The sequence below is a fragment of the Syngnathus scovelli genome, chromosome 13 (genome assembly GCF_024217435.2).
Source record: "Syngnathus scovelli strain Florida chromosome 13, RoL_Ssco_1.2, whole genome shotgun sequence".
In the NCBI taxonomy this organism is placed as follows: domain Eukaryota; kingdom Metazoa; phylum Chordata; class Actinopteri; order Syngnathiformes; family Syngnathidae; genus Syngnathus; species Syngnathus scovelli.
The window spans coordinates 4,834,613-4,853,820 of NC_090859.1; the positions used below are offsets into that span (position 1 = coordinate 4,834,613).

At 41.0% G+C, this 19,208-nt stretch overlaps 1 protein-coding gene across 6 annotated transcripts in view; it reads left to right on the forward strand.

Annotated features, from left to right (window-relative positions):
* The window catches only part of syk (spleen tyrosine kinase), a 21,601-nt gene extending 4,215 nt beyond the window's left edge, over positions 1-17,386 (forward strand). The window contains exons 2-15 of one of the 6 annotated variants that reach the window (XM_049738471.2): positions 199-452; positions 1,504-1,959; positions 2,039-2,199; positions 8,439-8,577; positions 8,876-8,975; positions 9,042-9,112; positions 11,439-11,501; positions 11,860-11,950; positions 12,644-12,803; positions 13,606-13,815; positions 15,720-15,909; positions 16,472-16,612; positions 16,838-16,950; positions 17,162-17,386. In XM_049738471.2, coding sequence (XP_049594428.1) covers positions 1,558-1,959; positions 2,039-2,199; positions 8,439-8,577; positions 8,876-8,975; positions 9,042-9,112; positions 11,439-11,501; positions 11,860-11,950; positions 12,644-12,803; positions 13,606-13,815; positions 15,720-15,909; positions 16,472-16,612; positions 16,838-16,950; positions 17,162-17,234 — 1,914 coding nt within the window. In that variant the 5' untranslated portion in view covers positions 199-452; positions 1,504-1,557 and the 3' untranslated portion in view covers positions 17,235-17,386. Of the gene's footprint in view, positions 1-198; positions 453-1,188; positions 1,351-1,503; positions 1,960-2,038; positions 2,200-8,438; positions 8,578-8,875; positions 8,976-9,041; positions 9,113-11,438; positions 11,502-11,859; positions 11,951-12,643; positions 12,804-13,605; positions 13,816-15,719; positions 15,910-16,471; positions 16,613-16,837; positions 16,951-17,161 lie in introns of those variants that run through there. The other 5 variants (XM_049738475.1, XM_049738476.1, XM_049738477.2 and 2 more) reach the window with 5 other exon arrangements.
* Positions 17,387-19,208: the final 1,822 nt, after the last annotated feature.

A 19,208-nucleotide genomic window follows, 5' to 3' on the forward strand; every position in this document is an offset into this window, starting at 1 on the left:
ACAGTATCCTTGAGCAAGACACTGAACTGCCATTTGCCGTCAGCATTAATTAGGAATTATTCTAAACTGAGGGAACATGCAAACAAGTAGAAAAGTGCTGTGTATAGTACATTAAAACTATTGATTGCTGCATCTTAGTTTTCTTTGATTCAGTCGATCTTTACTTTTTACTGCCATAATGTGTTTCTTTTTTTTCAGTTGTTCTATTGCTCCCTGATTGGTCGTGACATGTTGTTCAGTGTTATCAGAAAAGGGGGAAGTTAAAGCATCCATTTGTCAAGGAAGTCTCTGAAATAAGGAAGCTTCAGACTGTCTGTGGTCATGTTTCAACTGCAAAGATCTTCGTTGTTACTAGCTGAATTGGACCATGTTGCTTATAGTGTTGGTGTTGAATTGCCTGAAAACGTGAAAAGGATCAATTCTTATTGAAATTCCTCACAACTGGACATAGTGTAAGTAAAAAAAAAATCTGTTTTATTCTATGTCTATATGATTCAAGCTCGTCTTCATCCGTTTCATACACCATATACCAATCATTTTGCGCAATGCTGGGTAGGAGATATTATACTTCCTTTTAACCATTTGTTTCTGTTATTACTGTATTAGAAAACTACAAAACTATATTGATATTTAACTGTTATTGATGTTTCTTTTGCTAACCACAAATACATTGAATTTCTCTCAATTAAGAGAAAGCCAATGATTGTCCAGCTTTTTTTTTTATTTAAAAAAATCTGTCTTTACTTCCCGTGACAAATATTGTTTTGATTAATAATTTTTGTAATGTTTTCTATACGGACACATTTAAGAAATTATTGTTTTACCAAGGAAATCCAATCTGGATTTTGCAACCTGCTATGGGCTGCCCAAATTGGATAGGATGTTATTATTCGGGCCCTTTTTTAAACAATAACTTCTGCTCACAAGTTTAGTGACCCTTTTGTAAGGCGTCAAAGATGTCATTAAGTCACCCACAGAAAACAAGCTTTGTGTTCACCCGTGCTGGAGACACGTGATCTTTTTCTTGAACGGTAATTTTTTCAGATAGATTACACAACAAAGTAAATATTTTGTGAATGTATAACAATAATAATAATAATACCCCTGCACAAACGCCATGATTTGTCAACTTGGCTCGGTAGGACAGCTACGCTTCCCACTGATGATATTCCTTTCCTTTGCCAGCTCCATCTGGCTTTGTTTGAAGGGCAAGGGACTTATAGTCCTTGTCATGCATTTGGTCAAAATGATTTTCCTTTTTGAATGGCATGAGGGCAGGGACATTCCATGGAGACTCTCTGCGTTAATGTCAAAATATCCTGTACAGAAATTTCAATGCGTGAATTTTTTGTGAGTATGAAGCCAGTAACTCTCTGTAATTTACTTAATTAACTGCATCATCTAATTTTGTTTAGTTTGGCATTTGTTTTCTTTATTTGATCTAAATTTCAATTACCACCTGTAAAACAAACTGTATTGTAATGACATTTATTTTTATTTTAGGTGAATTATTTTGGGAGTGGACCTTTTAAAGGCACCCACCATCATTGAGCCAAGATGGCAGACAGAGTGACTAGCCTGCCATTCTTCTATGGCAACATTACCAGAGAGGAGGCAGAGGAGTATCTTCAGCAGCCGGGTACAGCTAGTGGCTTGTATTTGCTACGGCAAAGTCGAAACCATTTTGGAGGTTTTGCCCTGTCTGTATTACATTCTGGCCGCTGCTACCACTACACAATTGAAAGAGAATCCAATCAAACGTACGCTATTGCCGGTGGTAAAAGCCACACCAGCCCTATAGATGTGATTGACTACCACTCCCAGGAGATGGACGGCCTTGTGTGTCGGCTGAAGAAGCCTTGCAACAGGCCCATGAACATGCAGCCTAAGGTGGGGCCATTTGAGGATTTAAAGGAAAAACTGATCCAGGACTATGTAAAGCAGACCTGGAACTTACAGGTGAGAATCCATTCATGTGAATATTAGGCACCATCTCTTTCTTGAAAAACAGGGTCTAAATCTTAACTTCTTTGAGCAGGGGACAGCTCTGGAACAAGCCATTATCAGCCAAAGACCGCATTTGGAGAAGTTGATTGCGACCACTGCTCATGAACGAATGCCCTGGTTCCATGGAAAAATAACTCGAGAGGAGTCAGAGCCAAGGCTTCAAAATGGCTCTCGTACAAATGGAAAATTTCTGTGAGTATTTTACTTATGTCTGTCCTGAGTGTTTGCTGTAAATGTGGAGAGAATATTTGATTTAAAAAACAATCACATTGGAAAATACAATCCTCCTGTCATCTAAAAGGGGGTTCGGAGTGTAAAATACAATATTGAGGTGAGTTATACATAATTAGGTAAACATTTGGTCAACACTTATCCTGTGACAGACGCAAACAGAAAGGAATCAACTTGGCCAAAGACAGACTTTAACTCGCTCAGAAAATCTTGAGATTTTGAGTATTTTGGGGGGGAAAAACATTGCTTACTTTGGACACTGGCAGGTCAGATGGCCCAATAGGTGGGTTGTGTTAAGAAGGGCATCGTGTGTAAAAACTGTATCCAATTATTATGTGAGTGACTTGCTGTGGAGAAATTTGATTCTTCTTCCAAGAAAATGTTGGTCATAAAATTATTATTATTATTATTAGACAGACAGACATATACTTTGTTGAGCCCAGGGGTGTTATTATTATTACCGTATTTTTCGGACTATAAGTCGCGTTTTTTTCCATAGTTTGGATGGGGGGGCGACTTATACTCAGGAGCAACTTATATGTGAAATTATTCACAAATTTTTACTTGATCATTAACACATTACTTACTACTATAGTTGATCACTTCACATGTTATTTTCACTTTAAACCGCATGAGGGCGCACTATGGCTGTGGAATAATTGGAGCCTCACTGACAATGAATTTCATTCACTGGCTTCTGGAGTCAAGAGATTTAATGATTTGGAGTGACACAGATGGTTCGATAAACTACTTATTTCTGTTATAGTTATTTGATATATAGTTTATTTAGAGTAGCAACGTGCATGTTCTTAGACTTGTAGTTTCCGATTGTCTAGCGAGGCCGTGAAGGCAGCAGGGGGGGAGACAGGAAGAGCGATCCAGGGCGCTTGGTTCGAGCACACACTCATATGTTGAGCTCTTGTTTTGTGAAATAAAGAGCCGGTTACCAAACCCACGTCTTGCCTGGTACTTTGGTAACGCTACAATATACCGTATTTATTCTAATTATCACCCAGGGCGATAATTAGACAAGGTTTATGTCCAATAGGGGGTGTGGGCGATTAATAGAGAACACTTTTTGTCCGATCGCCAAGGGGCACTGAAATGGGCGAAAATATGTATATTTTCCTTATGTAGTATGCAATACCTGCATCTCACTGGTGTTCTTAACACTAGAACAGCGGCTGTTTTGATCTACCTCTAACAGCGGGGTGCGTCAATTGACGCTCCATCGATGCAACACGTTACCGTCGCACATGTTGCGCACGTCATGTTATCGCGATTGTCTTGTTCGAGCGCATGCCCCGATAACGTAATTGTGTGAGGATATTGTAGCGGTGTGACGAGTGTAATTGTATCATAGTTTATGAAGAAAAACAATTTAAAAGGGACATTCGACATGCTGTCAAATCAGTCATATTTAAACTTGCGCAATGACGTCGGCATGCGGTCGCGGAGGAAAACGTAAGTTTTGGGGGGAATTTTTAGCAGCATGGGCGATAATTAGAGGTATCAATGTTTTTTATTTATGTCATCGCTAATGCACACTGGGCGATTATTAGAATATGGGCGATAATTAGAATAAACACAGTAATTATATAGAATATAACAATAGTCCCAGCCTCAATTGGCGGTATAAGGGGAGCCTGCACAGCAATCGGCGGCATTCGGGGAGTCCGCGCCGCAGTCGACGGCATACAGTGTTTCCCAGCCGCAATTGGCGGCATTCGGGTAGCCGTGCCGCAATCAACGGCATTCAGGGAGACCCAGCCGCAATCGGCGGCATTCGGGGAGTCCGCCCCGCAATCAGCGGCATTCGGGGAGTCCGCGCTGCAATCCGCGGCATTCGGGGGTCCGCGCCGCAATCCGCGGCATTCGGGGAGTCTACGCCGCAATCGGCAGCATACGGGGAGTCCCAGCCGCAATCGTAATCGGCAGCATTCGGGGAGTCTGCATGCAATTGGCTGCATTCGGGGAGTCAGTGCCGCAATAGGTGGCATATGGGGAGTCCCAGCGGCAATCGACGGCATACGTGGAGTCCCAGCCGCAATCGGCAGTATTCGGGGAGTCGTCAGCGGCATACGGGGAGTGACTATAATAGAGTATACACGTAGATCTGTGGAATAATTGGAGCCGCAACTGACGACGAGGCTGACGTCAGCGGCGCACGTACTTCCGGAGTCAACAGCTGTGTGTGTTTTATTTTAAGTGACACGGAAGACGAAGATTCCGATGGATTTAATGATTTGGAATTACACGGATGGTTCGATAAAATTGTTGTTTATATTACATTTATTTGATATATCTAAGTCTAAGTCTCCTTTATTGTCAATTCCTAGTCTCACATCAGCGGCGTACGTAGTTCCGGAGTCAACAGCTGTGTATTTTTTTTTTTTAAGTAACACGGAAAACGATGATTACAATGGATTTATTGATTTGGAGTGACACGGATGGTGCGATAAAATTGTTGTTTATATTATTGTTATTTGAAAAAAATTAAAGGAACAGTTTTTTATCAGGGTATGGGGTGAATTCAATTAGACTTTTCTGATAAGGTTTTGGTTAGGTACGTGGCAGAAGGGGTTGTTAATCAGTTTCAGCTGCATTGGTGTTGATGGAATTAACAACAGGTGCACTAGAGGGGCAACAACGAGATGGTCCCCAAAACAGGACTGCTTTTGCAGGTGGAGGCCATTTCAAGTTCCTCCTCTTGATCTTTTTTAACAGTTTTTCCACAAGTGTTGGTTTTAGCTAGAGTCATTATCATGACTGGGAGCATGAGGCAATTTCTTAACCCTCCTGAAGTTGCGCAGATTGTCCAACTCCTCCAGGATGGCACATCCATGCGTGCTGTTGCAAGAAGATTTGATATGTCTCCCAGGACAATCTCCAGAGCATGGAGGAGATTCCAGGAGATAGGCAGTTACTCTAGGAGAGCTGGACAGGGCCGTAGACAGTCCTCATTCCATCAGCAGGACCAATATCTGCTGCTTTGTGCAAGGAGGAACAGGTTGAGCACTGCCCGAGCCCTACAGAATGACCTCCAGCAGGCTACGAGTGTGAATGTCTCTGCCCAAACAGTCAGAAACAGACTTCATGAGGGTGGCCTCAGGGCACGCCGTCCTGTAGTGTGCCCTGTGCTCATTACTCAGCACCGTGGAGCTCGATTGGCATTTGCCATAGAACACCAGAATTGGCAAGTCCGCCACTGGCGCCCTGTGCTTTTCACAGATGAGAGCAGGTTTACCCTGAGCACCTGTGATAGACGTGAAAGGATCTGGAGAAGCCAAGGAGAGCGCTATGCTGCCTGCAACATCATTCAGCATGACCGGTTCGGTGGAGGGTCAGTGATGGTCTAGGGAGGCATTTCCATGGAGGGACGAACAGACCTCTACAGGCTAGAGAACGGTAGTCTGACTGCAATTAGGTATCGGGATGAAATCCTTGCACCCATGGTCAGACCCTACGCTAGTGCAGTAGGTCCTGGGTTCCTCCTGATCCACAACAATGCCCGGCCTCATGTGGCAAGAGTATGCAGACAGTTTCTGGAGGATGGAAGAATTGACACAATTGAATGACCCTCACGATCACCTGATCTAAACCCGATAGAACACCTCTGGGACATAATGTTTCGGTCCATCAGATGCCGCCAGGTCGCTCTTCAGACTTTACAGGAGCTCACTTATGCCCTTAGACAGATCCGGGAGGACATCTCACAAGACACCATTCGTCGTCTCATTAGGAGCATGCCGCGACGTCAACATGCATACAAGCTCAGGGGGCCCACACAAGATATTGAAAAGAAGTTTGAGTTGCAGAAATTGAATTTAAGCAAAATGGACGAGCCTGCCATATCATCTTTTCACTTAGATTTTTGGGGTGTCTATATACTGAGCCCTCTGTAGGCTGAAAACTTTTATTTCCATCAAAAGATGTGGCATCCTTTTGTTCCTGAGACAATAAACTGTCAATATCAGTATAGATAGCCACCATTTTGTTTTCACCATTGAAATCTGATGTGTTTTCAAAGTGTTCCTTTAATTTTTTTGAGCAGTGTAGTTTATATATTGTTATATGGGCCTGTGGAATAATTTGAACTGCAACTGACGACAATGACTCCGACGTCGGCAGCGCGCCGCACACGCGGCATTGTTTACAGAAAGGACGAAGGATTCGATCAATGGATTTATTGATTTGGAGTGACACAGATGGTTTGATAAATATGTTATTTATGTTATAGTTATTTGAATAACTGTTAATGTTATGTCAGGCCCGTTCTCAGCTCTTCGTTTGTGTTTATATCACGTTAGCATACCATATCGTTTAGCCAGTTGTTGCTGGTTCATATCTGTTCTCGGTGTTGGATTTTGTCAAATAAATTTCCCCCAAAATGCGACTTATACTCCGGTGCGACGTATATATATATTTTTTTCCCTTTATTGTGCATTTTATGGCTGATGCAACTTGTACTTCGGAGCGACTTTTAGTCAGAAAAATACGGTATTAATTATTATCAACCACAGCTAAACTGATAATATGGTATCCAATTTCTTGGCAGCTTTAATTCATTGGATTGGGAAGCTTTCCGCCTTGTTGGATCCAAATATTCATTGGTCAACTCCTCAACCCAAACGTTGGATATAAATAATCAAGCATTCGCCCAGTTCCGTTTGAACCCAGAGTTGAGTTAGTTATTTCACACAATTTCAGCTACTTTTGACCCACCAGTTTTAAGAGTGCGATATTCTATTTGCAATATGACGTCATAACATCTCCAACAGCTACTAACAATTTCAAACTCAGTGTGACTGTAAATAGTTGTTTGTCCATATTTTGGACATTATATCAGTTAGCAGCCTATCGCTCAACAACAATAGTCACCGATGGTAGTGTGGTATATACTTCGGTGCAAGCAGTTGACACTCGATGACGTCATGAATGCGAGTGAGACTAGCTGTCTTTCCCTAAATATGCCCCTTGATGGACTTGCGTCAAGTCAAGGGCGTCTGTGTGTGTACCACAACACCATCATTGACAGTTGTTGTCATTGACAGTTGTTGTTTTATGTATTTACCAACTGCAAAGTAATGTATCCTTGATTGGGTCCTAAGAATGCGTCGAATTTACATCCTGAAATTGTACTTGGATTGACAAAGTACAGTATATCACGCTGTTGCATATAGTGGAGTACATTGCTTCCTTTTCTGAAGAACACAATGAGAAGTATTTTTTGCTGCTTGTGCTTCAGTTGAGAAAAGGTTGCGGTTGGCTGAAGAAACATCACACAAACACATACAGGCGGACAGGCAGTTTCCGCTCAGTGCTTCCTGAAATAGCCATAAAAGAGGAAGAATGACGCCACGCAAAGATGTGACTGTTTGATCGTTTATGCCACACACTACGCAAAGCATTTCACTAATCTTTACTTTACCTATCCTAAATATACGATTTGTTGAAACACATACCTCTTAATCCGACTGGCAATCAAACTTATTTTTGTTGTGAGTCACTTTGTAGTTATGGGCCTCCAGCTTCCCTCCTTGAGTAATAATGAAGGTGAAACCAAATTAATGTTTAATTATCTCATCTTATTATCATCAACAAATTGGTGGCTTACTAGTTTTTAAATCAGAAGTCAAGGATTATAGTTTGTTAAATAGTTGTTCAGGTTACTGTTAAAAGGCTGACAACCCTTTTTTGTATTATCTCAATATTATTAAATTATTACACTCACATTCCTAGGCATAGTGTCAAATAATTTTGACGGTCGCTTATAAAGTACCATGGTTTACTTTTTGTATGTTGGAAATTGCTTATGGAAGTGAATGTGTGTGCACATGAAAAAAAAAAAAATAGGGTGAAGAAAGAGGTTTTAGTCTAGGTTTTCAAAACATGCTTTACTATAACATTCATAGTCATATCTCCTTCTAACTGTGTACAGAGTAAACTGTATTGTACAGAACCAAAAAAAAACCAAGACTATAAATTTGACATTTAAAACTGCTATCAAATAAAAGCTTTTTGGAGCAGGACAATACAAGTTTGCATGACATTCTAAATCTATTTGTAGATTTCACGAAAAAAAGAAATCAGGAAAATCAATGACTTGCACTTGGAAGCCTTGGTCCAGTTGGTATGGAATTACCCCAAAGCTTATTTTGATTGTTCCATTCCTTCTCTTGACTTTATTCTATCTTCAGCATACGGCAGAGGGATGTCAATGGATCCTATGCTCTTTGTTTATTACATGAAGGAGAAGTGATGCATTACCGCATTGACCAGGACAGAGCTGGCAAGCTCTCCATTCCAGATGGCAAGAAGTTTGACACCCTTTGGCAGGTTCAAACTATCTTTCTGATTTTGTATAATATTCTTGTCGATATCAAGGTTTTGCAACGTCAAAGTATTTCATCAATTCACAAATGAATGTAATCAAAATTGTATATTTTTTCATTAACATAAGAAATGTTATATTACTTTTAAAAAACAGCTGACTTTAGTGTTAACTGTTAGCCATCATGGAATCATGCCAGTAGGAAATACCGCCCTTTAGAGGTTTCAACATGCGAAAGCAAGCATTTGTTTTTATTAAGGACCCAACAAATGTCATTCTCTTGTTATATAAAATGATCATTAGACTCTTTCTTCGCACCAGCTGGTGGAACACTATTCATATAAGCCAGATGGCCTGCTGCAAGTTCTCACGGAACCCAGTCCACGACCTGATAGAGATACAGGTACAAACATACATATACAAAGCTACTCTAAACACGTCTAACAAATCATGATATACTTTTTACAAGTACCCCTGTTCCTAGATCTTTTAGGACAGCCGCTGCTACCACAGGATACATCTGGATTTGCTTCTATATTTGTAAGTTTTATTTGTATGCTGTGCATGCTTTTGGTGCCATTCATACATTTGCACATATTTACAGTACAGGATATTTGCCCCCAACAAGTGAAAGGGACACCAACCCAAAACGTTTCTTTACAATAAAATAGTCGATGTGGCCCCTGCTAGTCTAAACACTGTTTTTAATTGATATTGTGTTTGTGGAATATAAATTAAGCAGCAAAACTCGCCTGTTTTCTTTTGAAGCCATTTCAAAGGGCGGTAATATTGCTACATTCTGTCAACTGAAAATGACATTGCAGTTGCTTGGCACAGGTAAAGAACAATTATAACTCAGCTTGCAAATGTCACATGACCGAATTTAGAAAACAGATGAGCAACAAATTGGTTGTTACCTGAGCCCTTAAGCAATTTGACATCATTTTTAGTTAACTCCAATTCTGGCCTCCCTTCACTGGCTCCCTGTTCATTTTAAGATTCTTTTGTCTTTAAAAGTTTAAATGGTCTTGACCCACCTACCGCCTCCACCTTTATGTACCTGTCCCGTTCCCCAGGTCAGTGAATCAGACGCTACTGAAGGTATTGAGGACTAACAAAGACTCAGAGGGTATTGAGCTTTTTCCATTGCCAGTCCACCCTTTTGGAATTACCTCCTGTTTAATGATAAGCCCCTGCACTGTCCATCTTTTTGTAATAAAACACATTTTTATTCTTTGGCTTTTTACCCAGCATGGGTGTCTTGTTTAGTCAATGACCAGCAGATGAATATCAACTTCAGTGGCGTCCTAAAGGAAGACTCTGAAGAGATCCAGTATTTGATTGATTGATTGATTGATTGATTGATTGATTGATTGATTGATTGATTGATTGATTGATTGATTGATTGAACTTTATTCATCCCACAGCGGGGAAATTCACTTGTCACAGCGCATATGAGTGCAAGAATAATACAAGTGCAAGAATAAAACAAGTGCCAGAATTACAAAAAAGGGTAAATAACAGACAAGGACAAACACAAGTGCTGCTAGTAGAGATGAAACACATTCATTTTATCAGGTGGCATGCATGTTGTAAAGTCTGACAGCAGAGGGAATGAAGGACCTGCGGAACCGTTCCTTCCTACACCAAGGGTGCAAAAGTCTGCCGCTAAAGGAGCTGCTCAGGGACCACACAATCTCATGGAAGGGGTGAGAGGTGTTGTCCATGATGGATTCAAGCTTAATCAACGTCCTCCTCTCACCCACAACCTCAATGGAGCCCAGGACAGAGCTCGCTCTTCTGACCATCTTATTCAGTCTCCCCCTGTCCCGGTCAGTACTGCCCCGACCCCAGCAAACCACAGCGGAGAGGATGGCTGAGGCCACCACAGAGTCATAAAAGGTCCGGAGGAGAGCCCTGCACACACCGAAGGACTTCAGTCTCTTCAGCAGGTGGAGGCGAGTCTGGCCCTTTTTGTACAGGGCGTGGATGTGATCAGTCCAGTCCAGTTTGCTGTTAAGGCGAACACCCAGGAATTTGTAGTTCTCCACGACCTCAATGTCCGATGCCTGGATGTTCACCGGAGTGAAGCTGGGTGCTGTCCTCCCGAAGCTCACAATCAACTCCTTCGTCTTGCTGGTGTTCAGCTGAAGCTGGTTGAGCTCACACCAGCTGACAAAGTCCTTGATGACCGTCCTATATTCCAGATCGTTCCTCTCCGAGACATATGCAACAATGGCCATGTCGTCGGAGAACCTCTGGATGTGGCAGTCAGCGGTGTTGTGGGTAAAGTCTGAAGTGAACAGGGTGAAAAGGAAAGGAAAGAGCACCGTACCCTGGGGGACACCTGTGCTGCAGCGCGCCACGTCGGACTCACAGCGATGTAACCTCACAGACTGCGGCCGGTCAGTGAGGAAGTCCGTTGTCCATGCAGCCAGGCGCTGGGCCACACCCGCCTTCTCCATCTTCACCCTAAGCAGTGACGGCTGGATGGTGTTAAAAGCGCTGGAGAAATCGAAGAACATGATCCTCCCGGTGCTCCTGTTGTCCTCCAGGTGAAGCAGTGTTCTGTGCAGTAAATAAATCACTGCATCGTCCACCCCAACACCAGGTCGGTAAGCAAACTGCAGGGGGTCCAGCTGCGCTCCCACTAGTGAACGCAGGTGACCCAGGATGATCCTCTCCATAGTCTTCATCAGGTGGGAAGTCAAGGCAATAGGCCTGAAGTGGTTAGGCTGCCACTGTGTTTGAGCTGTTGATTACTGTGATGGGATAAATGCAGAAGGAAAAAAAAAAATCACGAAAATGTATGTGTTGATAACTTTGACTTTATGACACGCATAGATAATCTCTCTTTGTGTTTCAGCAAAATGCAGCAGGTGGGTTTCTTGCCAAAATCAAAACTGTTTCCATACCTGGCCGACAAAAGGTGACACTAACATCTCCTAGTGTACCTTTGCATGTAGAAAATTAGTACACAATTGAAGCCTGTCTACAATTTACAGAGCAAAAAAAGTGTTGAAGTAATATTGTCGATCAAGCAATAACATTGGCTCAAACGTTTAACATATTTTTTATTTGTTAAAGTATGCTTTGCCAGTAAATTGGAACCACACAAAACGAATTCTGATACATTCATTAATCTGTATGAGATACAGAATCCAACTCTAGAAGTTTGAAAAGAAACCTGACAGTTTCCTCTTTTTTTCACGTACCAGAACATGTAATTTTTTGTTTGTTTTTGTTTTATCTGTGCATATCTTTCAAATCATATCTCATGACCTCAGAGCCGTGGATCTCGACATGAAAACAAGGAATCAAATAATTCCAATCCCTATGAAGCACACGTGCCAATCAACAATCGGGTAGTCACCAAAGGTTTGTATTTGTGTCTGTAAAATGATGTTTACACTCAATTTATAATAACATTTCTAAGCCTGTTTAATCCCAGTTCTTTCTAATTAACTCAATTGCAACACAACCATTAGCAGTTGAGTAAAATATATTTCTACTCCACATTAGCTATTTGAAAAATGACAGCATATCATTGTACTGATTATTTGTACTGGTTATTTTGTTGTGGGAGCGGCTCGGTGGCGCACTGGGTAGCACGTCCGCCTCACAGTTAGGAGGGTGCGGGTTCGATTCCACCTCCGGCCCTCCCTGTGCGGAGTTTGCATGTTCTCCCCGAGCCAGCGTGGGTTTTCTCCGGGCACTCCGGTTTCCTCCCACATCCCAAAAACATGCTTGGTAGGCCGATTGATCACTCCAAATTGTCCCTAGGTGTGAGTGCGAGTGCGAATGGTTGTTTGTCTCTGTGTGCCCTGCGATTGGCTGGCAACCGGTTCAGGGTGTCCCCCGCCTACTGCCCGATGACGGCTGGGATAGGCTCCAGCACGCCCGCGACCCCCGTGGGGACTAAGCGGTTCAGAAAATGGATGGATGGATGGATTTTGTTGTGGGGGGACTAAACATTTATTAAAAAACGCGAAATGATTCCCTTGCTGTTGTCGGTGCAAGTTATAATTCTGACTGTTCAATTGATAATAGTTAATGTTTTTTTCTGTTAAGAGTCCTTGCCGATGGACACACCGGTATATGACAGAACGTATGCAGACCCAGATGAGCTGAGGAGTTCCACCGTGAATAAAGAACAGCTCATCTTGGAAAATGAAGAATTGGGTTCAGGGAACTTTGGTACAGTCAGGAAGGGCACCTACCAGACAAAAATGCAAGCAACATTTTTGATACATAATTGCTTTTCTTCTTTTACGGTATCTCTATGGCACTTCTGTGATGTATTTAACAATATGAAGATTTTTAAGTTTTCAAATCTTAATAATTTGGAAATGTAGTTACTGGAAGACAGGTGAAACAAAAAACAGCTTAGACTCCATTTTCTGCAATAGGCTTCAACACACCTGTGAGCCTCAAGGATAAAGCGGTTCAGAAAATGGATGGATGAATTACCAAATGAAAATTATTCAATCCAAATCCAAATCTAAAAAGCATTGGCTGAGCTAGGATATTTTTTGCTTGGTGGGGCCATGAGGTAGTGAAGGATCCACATGAAAAAAAAATTACAAACCCTAAAAAAAGTGATTTTGAAAACGCTAATAAACAATCAATGTTCAGTACAGGGGACGGGCTAAATAAGGAAAAAGCTTCTCGGAAATAAAAAAGTCAACTATCTGGGCATCTGGGGGGTTCAAACAGAATTTTTTTTTTTGAGGGGGGGTATTTGATTGGTTGAGGACAGAGTCCCGTTGCTAATGTTTTTGAATTACATCACCCCTTACGATTTGATTTCTCAAGAGCAAATTAGATTGACATGGCAACACAGAAGCTGAACTCTCATTGGACGAAAAATAATACACATATACGATAGTGAAAGCAGTCTTGCCTCGAGAAAATCCACTAAATTGATATTATTTCATTGAACAAATATTATAACTTAGGTCACAAATGTAGGCCAGTGATTCCACTAGTATTAAGTAGACCAACACCACTGACCAATCTTTCTTCTGTATTAGGACACAGCAGCCAGTTGCTGTCAAAATCCTGAAGAATGATGACAACAGCACATCACTGCGGGAGGAAATGCTGCGAGAAGCAAATGTCATGCAGCAGCTGGACAATCCTTATATCGTGAGGATGATCGGTATCTGTGATGCAGAGAGCCTCATGCTAGTAATGGAGCTGGCTGAGCTGGGGCCACTTCACAAGTTCCTACAGAAAAACAAGTGGGTTTTCTCCTTTGTATTCTCATCTTGCTCATTTTGTAGACAAACCAGGGTAAGAATAAGTTCCTCAGTTTATTTTCACATTTTGTTTTCATACAACATGATAAGCAGAAGATACAGTTTACCCAGTGGCGGGCCGTGCATTTCACACCTAGGCCTTAAGTAGTGCTCCGTCTGAATCAATCCAACACAACTATTGTATGGCTATAAAACCTCTACTGCAGGTACAGCTGCGACACACATAAAAAAAACATTTCAAATAACCTGATAAAATTGCAATATTATTTAGGAATATAGCAACATTTTACTCACTAAAAATCCTGATTATTTGTACACAAAATCCTTCCTCCTTTCTTTCTTCAAGAAGATTTAAATTACTCTGTTGTGCAGATTATCCATGCGTTTCAGTTTCATCAAAAAGTCCTTTTCTATCGCCACCTGATAAAATTGCAATATTATTTAGGAATATAGCAACATTTTACTCACTAAAAATCCTGATTATTTGTACACAAAATCCTTCCTCCTTTCTTTCTTCAAGAAGATTTCAATTACTCTGTTGTGCAGATTATCCGTGCGTTTCAGTTTCATCAAAAAGTCCTTTTCTATCGCCATCGAAGCTAATGCTGAAAATCGAGCCTGCCCTGTCGTATTTCTGGCATATGTGTAAATCTGTGTTGCTCTCAGCAATGAAAGAAAGAAGCTCCACATAGGTTCCTCTGTTTTTGGCGGTTTCATCGTGCCCCTGAAATGAAAGTTCCTGCTTGCCTAAAAAAAATTAGGATTTGTTCCCCCCCTGTAACTTGGGCTGGCAAGGCGGCAACCTTTCCAAATTTGCCACACTACTTGAACAGACCCAAAGAAGACAGAAAAGAAGCCAGTCGATGTCCAGGACTCACAGTTTTAAAATAGGAGGGGGGTACAAATTCTCAAAGGTTGACATTTTTATAGAGTTCCTGTTACAATTTTTATTCCCCCTCCCCACCACCTGTCACTTTGCTTGGGACAAAGGGAGCCTTCAGAACTGAAATTCTGTCTCAATCATTCATTCAAATCAATTCACTCAATTCATTCTCATTATGAATTTCATCACAAAACGTGCGTGGCTTTTTCTTAAATGAAAATTTTTTACATTGCTGTAGTGTCAACATTTAATTATAGTCATTTTAATGCAAGTTAACTAATGCAACAATATTAAGTTGCTTTGGAAACACCTGAATAATAAAAATGGATTAATGATGATCACAATGAAGGTCTCCTTTGTAATATACTATACTCCTTGTAGCTTGTAATGCTCCCCAAAAAGTGGAGCTCCTTTGCATCGACATTTATGCAAAGAGCTCACATAATTATATCATTGCTTTTTGGTGAAGTGAATGAGTGTTCCGTGATTGGTCTTTGAACGCACCTCGTGTAAACGGCAGAACGCGAATGAACTGAACTACAGGGCCCGCGGAACTGATTGTGAAGGCCTCCAGGCAGATTTCGTTGACCCTGGCAACAAATAGTGGCTGAAATGTGATTGGTTAAAGGATTTAATATGAAAATACACATCTGGAAGCAGCGCAACCAGGGGGCTCGCAATGAAAGGAAACGGACAGACCATTTGGAATTATTTAATACGTATTAAATACATTTTAAATAAATTTTATTCAGATATTTTTAGGCAAGCAGAGAAGGCCTTGCAGGCCCTGACGACCCACCACTGAGTTTACCAGTACCTATTCCAAAAGATGAATAATCTTTCACATCGAGATCTCTTTGCAATTATTTTGGCAGACATACTAACCTTTATTTTCCCGTGTTGCCCCCCCCACCCTCTGCAATCAATTCAAACCTGATGAATGAATTAATTTACCAATTAAACATCATTTTGCAACTGTAATGTTTTGATTGTTCTTACACAGGCAAACAACCATTGCCAACATCACTGAGCTCGTGCACCAGGTGTCCATGGGGATGAAATACCTTGAGGAGCATAACTTTGTCCATAGGGACCTTGCTGCCAGGAACGTGCTGCTTGTAACACAGCACTATGCCAAAATCAGTGACTTTGGTCTCTCCAAAGTGGTTGCAGAGGACCAGAACTACTACAAGGTAACTGCTGACTTTGGAGGGAAATGAAAAAGAATAGTCTCGCTTATATTGACTTGACTGACAACTATTCTTTATATTCTAAACAGCATTTAAATAATGGTGAGCTTGGGTGGGGCGTTGGGTGACTGGAGGAAAAAACGACATAATTCATGCACACAACAATGCACATTTTTAAAAATGTACCGTTTTAATATATTTTGTATGCATTTTCCAATCTTTTGAAGTCATAACTAAATGGTAATATTAACTACTATATTTCTATATTTTAATAGCACTATAGTATCAGATGCGCTACCCTGGCATTATTCAGAGATTCTGATTTTAAATAAATCTGGATACAAGAGAATAGCAAGATGCAAGGATTACAAATTTAAAGACATAACTCCAACATCTAAATTAATCTTTTACTGTACTATAAAACCCACAAAGACAGGTAAGATAGGCTAACTTCAAAATTTAGCTCAAAATTGGTCAAATGTAATGCACCATCATAAGCAATAGAGAATGGTTTCTCAACTATTCATAAAAAAAAACAATGACAATGATGTGTATGTTTCTCCAGGCAAAGGGACATGGGAAGTGGCCGGTGAAATGGTACGCTCCCGAGTGTATAAATTATTTCAAATTCTCAACCAAAAGTGACGTGTGGAGCTTCGGGGTGCTCATGTGGGAAGCATACTCATACGGCGAGAAGCCATACAGGGTATGAACTATTTTATATCCTAAATGGTACTGCATAAATGTAGCTATAGAAAGATTCATATTCCAGGTGCGAGGTGTGACATTTCTTCCCTGCTCACAGCAAGCCTGAAATCAATTCACAATTGCTTGTGATTCTAAAGTTTATTTTGCACAAGCATTCTGCTCCAAGTTACCGTTAGTCGACTTGATTTTGCCCCTTCTAATCTGATTGTCATATTTTTCACAGGGAATGAGAGGAAATTGCGTTTTGCAATTGATTGAGAGTGGAATGCGCATGGATCCCCCATCAAACTGTCCAGAGGAAATGTACAGCCTCATGATGACTTGCTGGACATACGAGTAAGTGACAAAAAAGTAATTTGACAGGTAATTTCAAGGTTGGAGTATCAAGAAAATGTGATACTCTTAAAAAAAAAAAAAAATTGTTTTTAAAATGCAGTAATTGTATTATGTCGGCAAGCCCAATTTGTAGAAACAACTAAGAAACAAATTGTCTTAATTTTAAGATGTTCCATTAAAAAAGTCTTTTTTTTTTTTTTTTTTTTTACAGGGTGGAGAAAAGACCTGCATTTGCTGTCATTGAGCAAAGACTGCGGCGGTATTATTATGACATTGCAGAATGAATAGAAACACAAATGTTGTGCTAATATAGAAATTTCATCGACTTAATTTCAAGATCTGTTGATTTCATACTGAACTATTGTATAGTAAAATTAATAATACATTTTCTGCTTCTGCAATAAAATTTAATAAAATCACAGCACACCCCAAATTTAATTATTTGTAATCTCTATTATTGCCAGAATGTAGCAGAAAAGCAGAAAAAATTCCATGCATCCATCTAAGCTTTATTTATTTAAAGGAGACATCTCATGAAAAATTAACTTTTTTTGCTTTTAAAATAATTTTCTTGTGTATTTGGAGTCTCCAGGAGTGTAGAAAAGTGTAATATATCCCTCCAGAGATACTTTTATGATTCTATGATTATGGAGGGTTATTTTTTACACCGTTCAGATTTCTCTGTTTTCCATTATGTAATTGTATCTATTACATCACATCCGTTGGGGAGGGACAAACCAAACAAGGTAATGTCAAGTCAAGTCAAGTTTATTTGTATAGCCCTAAATCACAAACAGTCTCAAAGGGCTTCACATAGCCAAAATTGACAATTATTCTCAAAGCATCCCCTGATCTTAAGCTCCCAAAAGGGCAAGGAAAAACTCAAAAAAACCCTGCCAGGGGAAAATGAGAAACCTTGAGAAGGGACCACAGATGGAAGGATCCCCCTTTCAGGATCACCAGGTTGTAATGGATGCAAAGAGGGCACAAGTAATACATAATATGAAAATCAATGAAAAAATGGATGTCGGAGGTGCCCTCGATTGTCCTGGCAGTGTCTTCAAGGAGGTTGAGCTGCAGTTTCTTCTTCTTGAATTGGTCCCCGAGAATTCAGCTAGCCGCTATCAGCTTTTGAGCCACCTAACCCCCTCCCCAGCCAGGGAGGGGGTGGGCAGAGAGAACAAAACAAACTCCGGCCAAATCGGCCACTACAAGTTAGTTAAAGGCCATCTCATAGAAATGTGTCTTTAAACATGTCTTAAATGTTTCTACTGAGGTAGTAGTTCTAATATCCATTGGTAGGGCATTCCAAAGCTCTGGAGCCCGAATAGAGAATGCTCTAGACCCTGCAGAAATTTTCTTGGCCCTCGGTGTAACTAAAAGACTAGCGTTTTGCGAACGAAGGTTACGAGATGGAACATAAGGAATGACTAGGTCGACGAGATATGAAGGCGCTAAGCCATGCAGTGATTTATAGGTTAGTAGAAGAACCTTGAAGTCACATCTTAAATGGACCGGGAGCCAATGTAATTTGGCTAATATTGGGGTAATGTGATCAAATTTTCTTGACCGTGAGAGCAGCCTCGCAGCGGCATTTTGCACTAACTGTAGACTTTTGATACTGGACTTAGGAAGACCAGAGAATAATACATTACAGTAGTCCAGGCGCGACGTGACGAACGCATGTATAATAGTTTCCGCATCCCCGGTCGAGAGGATAGGACGAATCTTAGCAATATTACGAAGGTGAAAAAACGCAATCCTGGTTATATTCTTAATGTGTTTTTGAAAGGAGAGCATTTGGTCAAATATTACCCCGAGATTAGTTACCGTATCACACTGAGTGATATCAGAATCAGAAAACCTTTATTGTCATTCTACATAGTACAATGAAAGTGGAGACCTCCATCCAGTGCATGAGGTAGATACGAGTAACATAGTCAAGTAAACGACTAATAGAAAAGTAGATGAATAATCGGAAACAGTAGTGCGGACAAAGTGCAGTAGTAGTGCAGGAGGAAAGTGTCATCAGTGTCGGCTGGAGTTGAGGGCGGCTATGGCTTGGGGAAAGAAACTGTTTTTGAGTCTGTTTGTCCTGGTCTTCATTTGCCTGTAGCGTCTTCCAGAGGGCAACAGGTCAAACAGGGCGGAGCCAGGGTGGGAGCTGTCCGCTGAGATGGCCTTAGCCCTGCTGAGGCAGCGGGTAGTGTAGATGTCCGTAAGGGAGGGGAGAGGGCGGCCAATGATCCTCTGGGCTG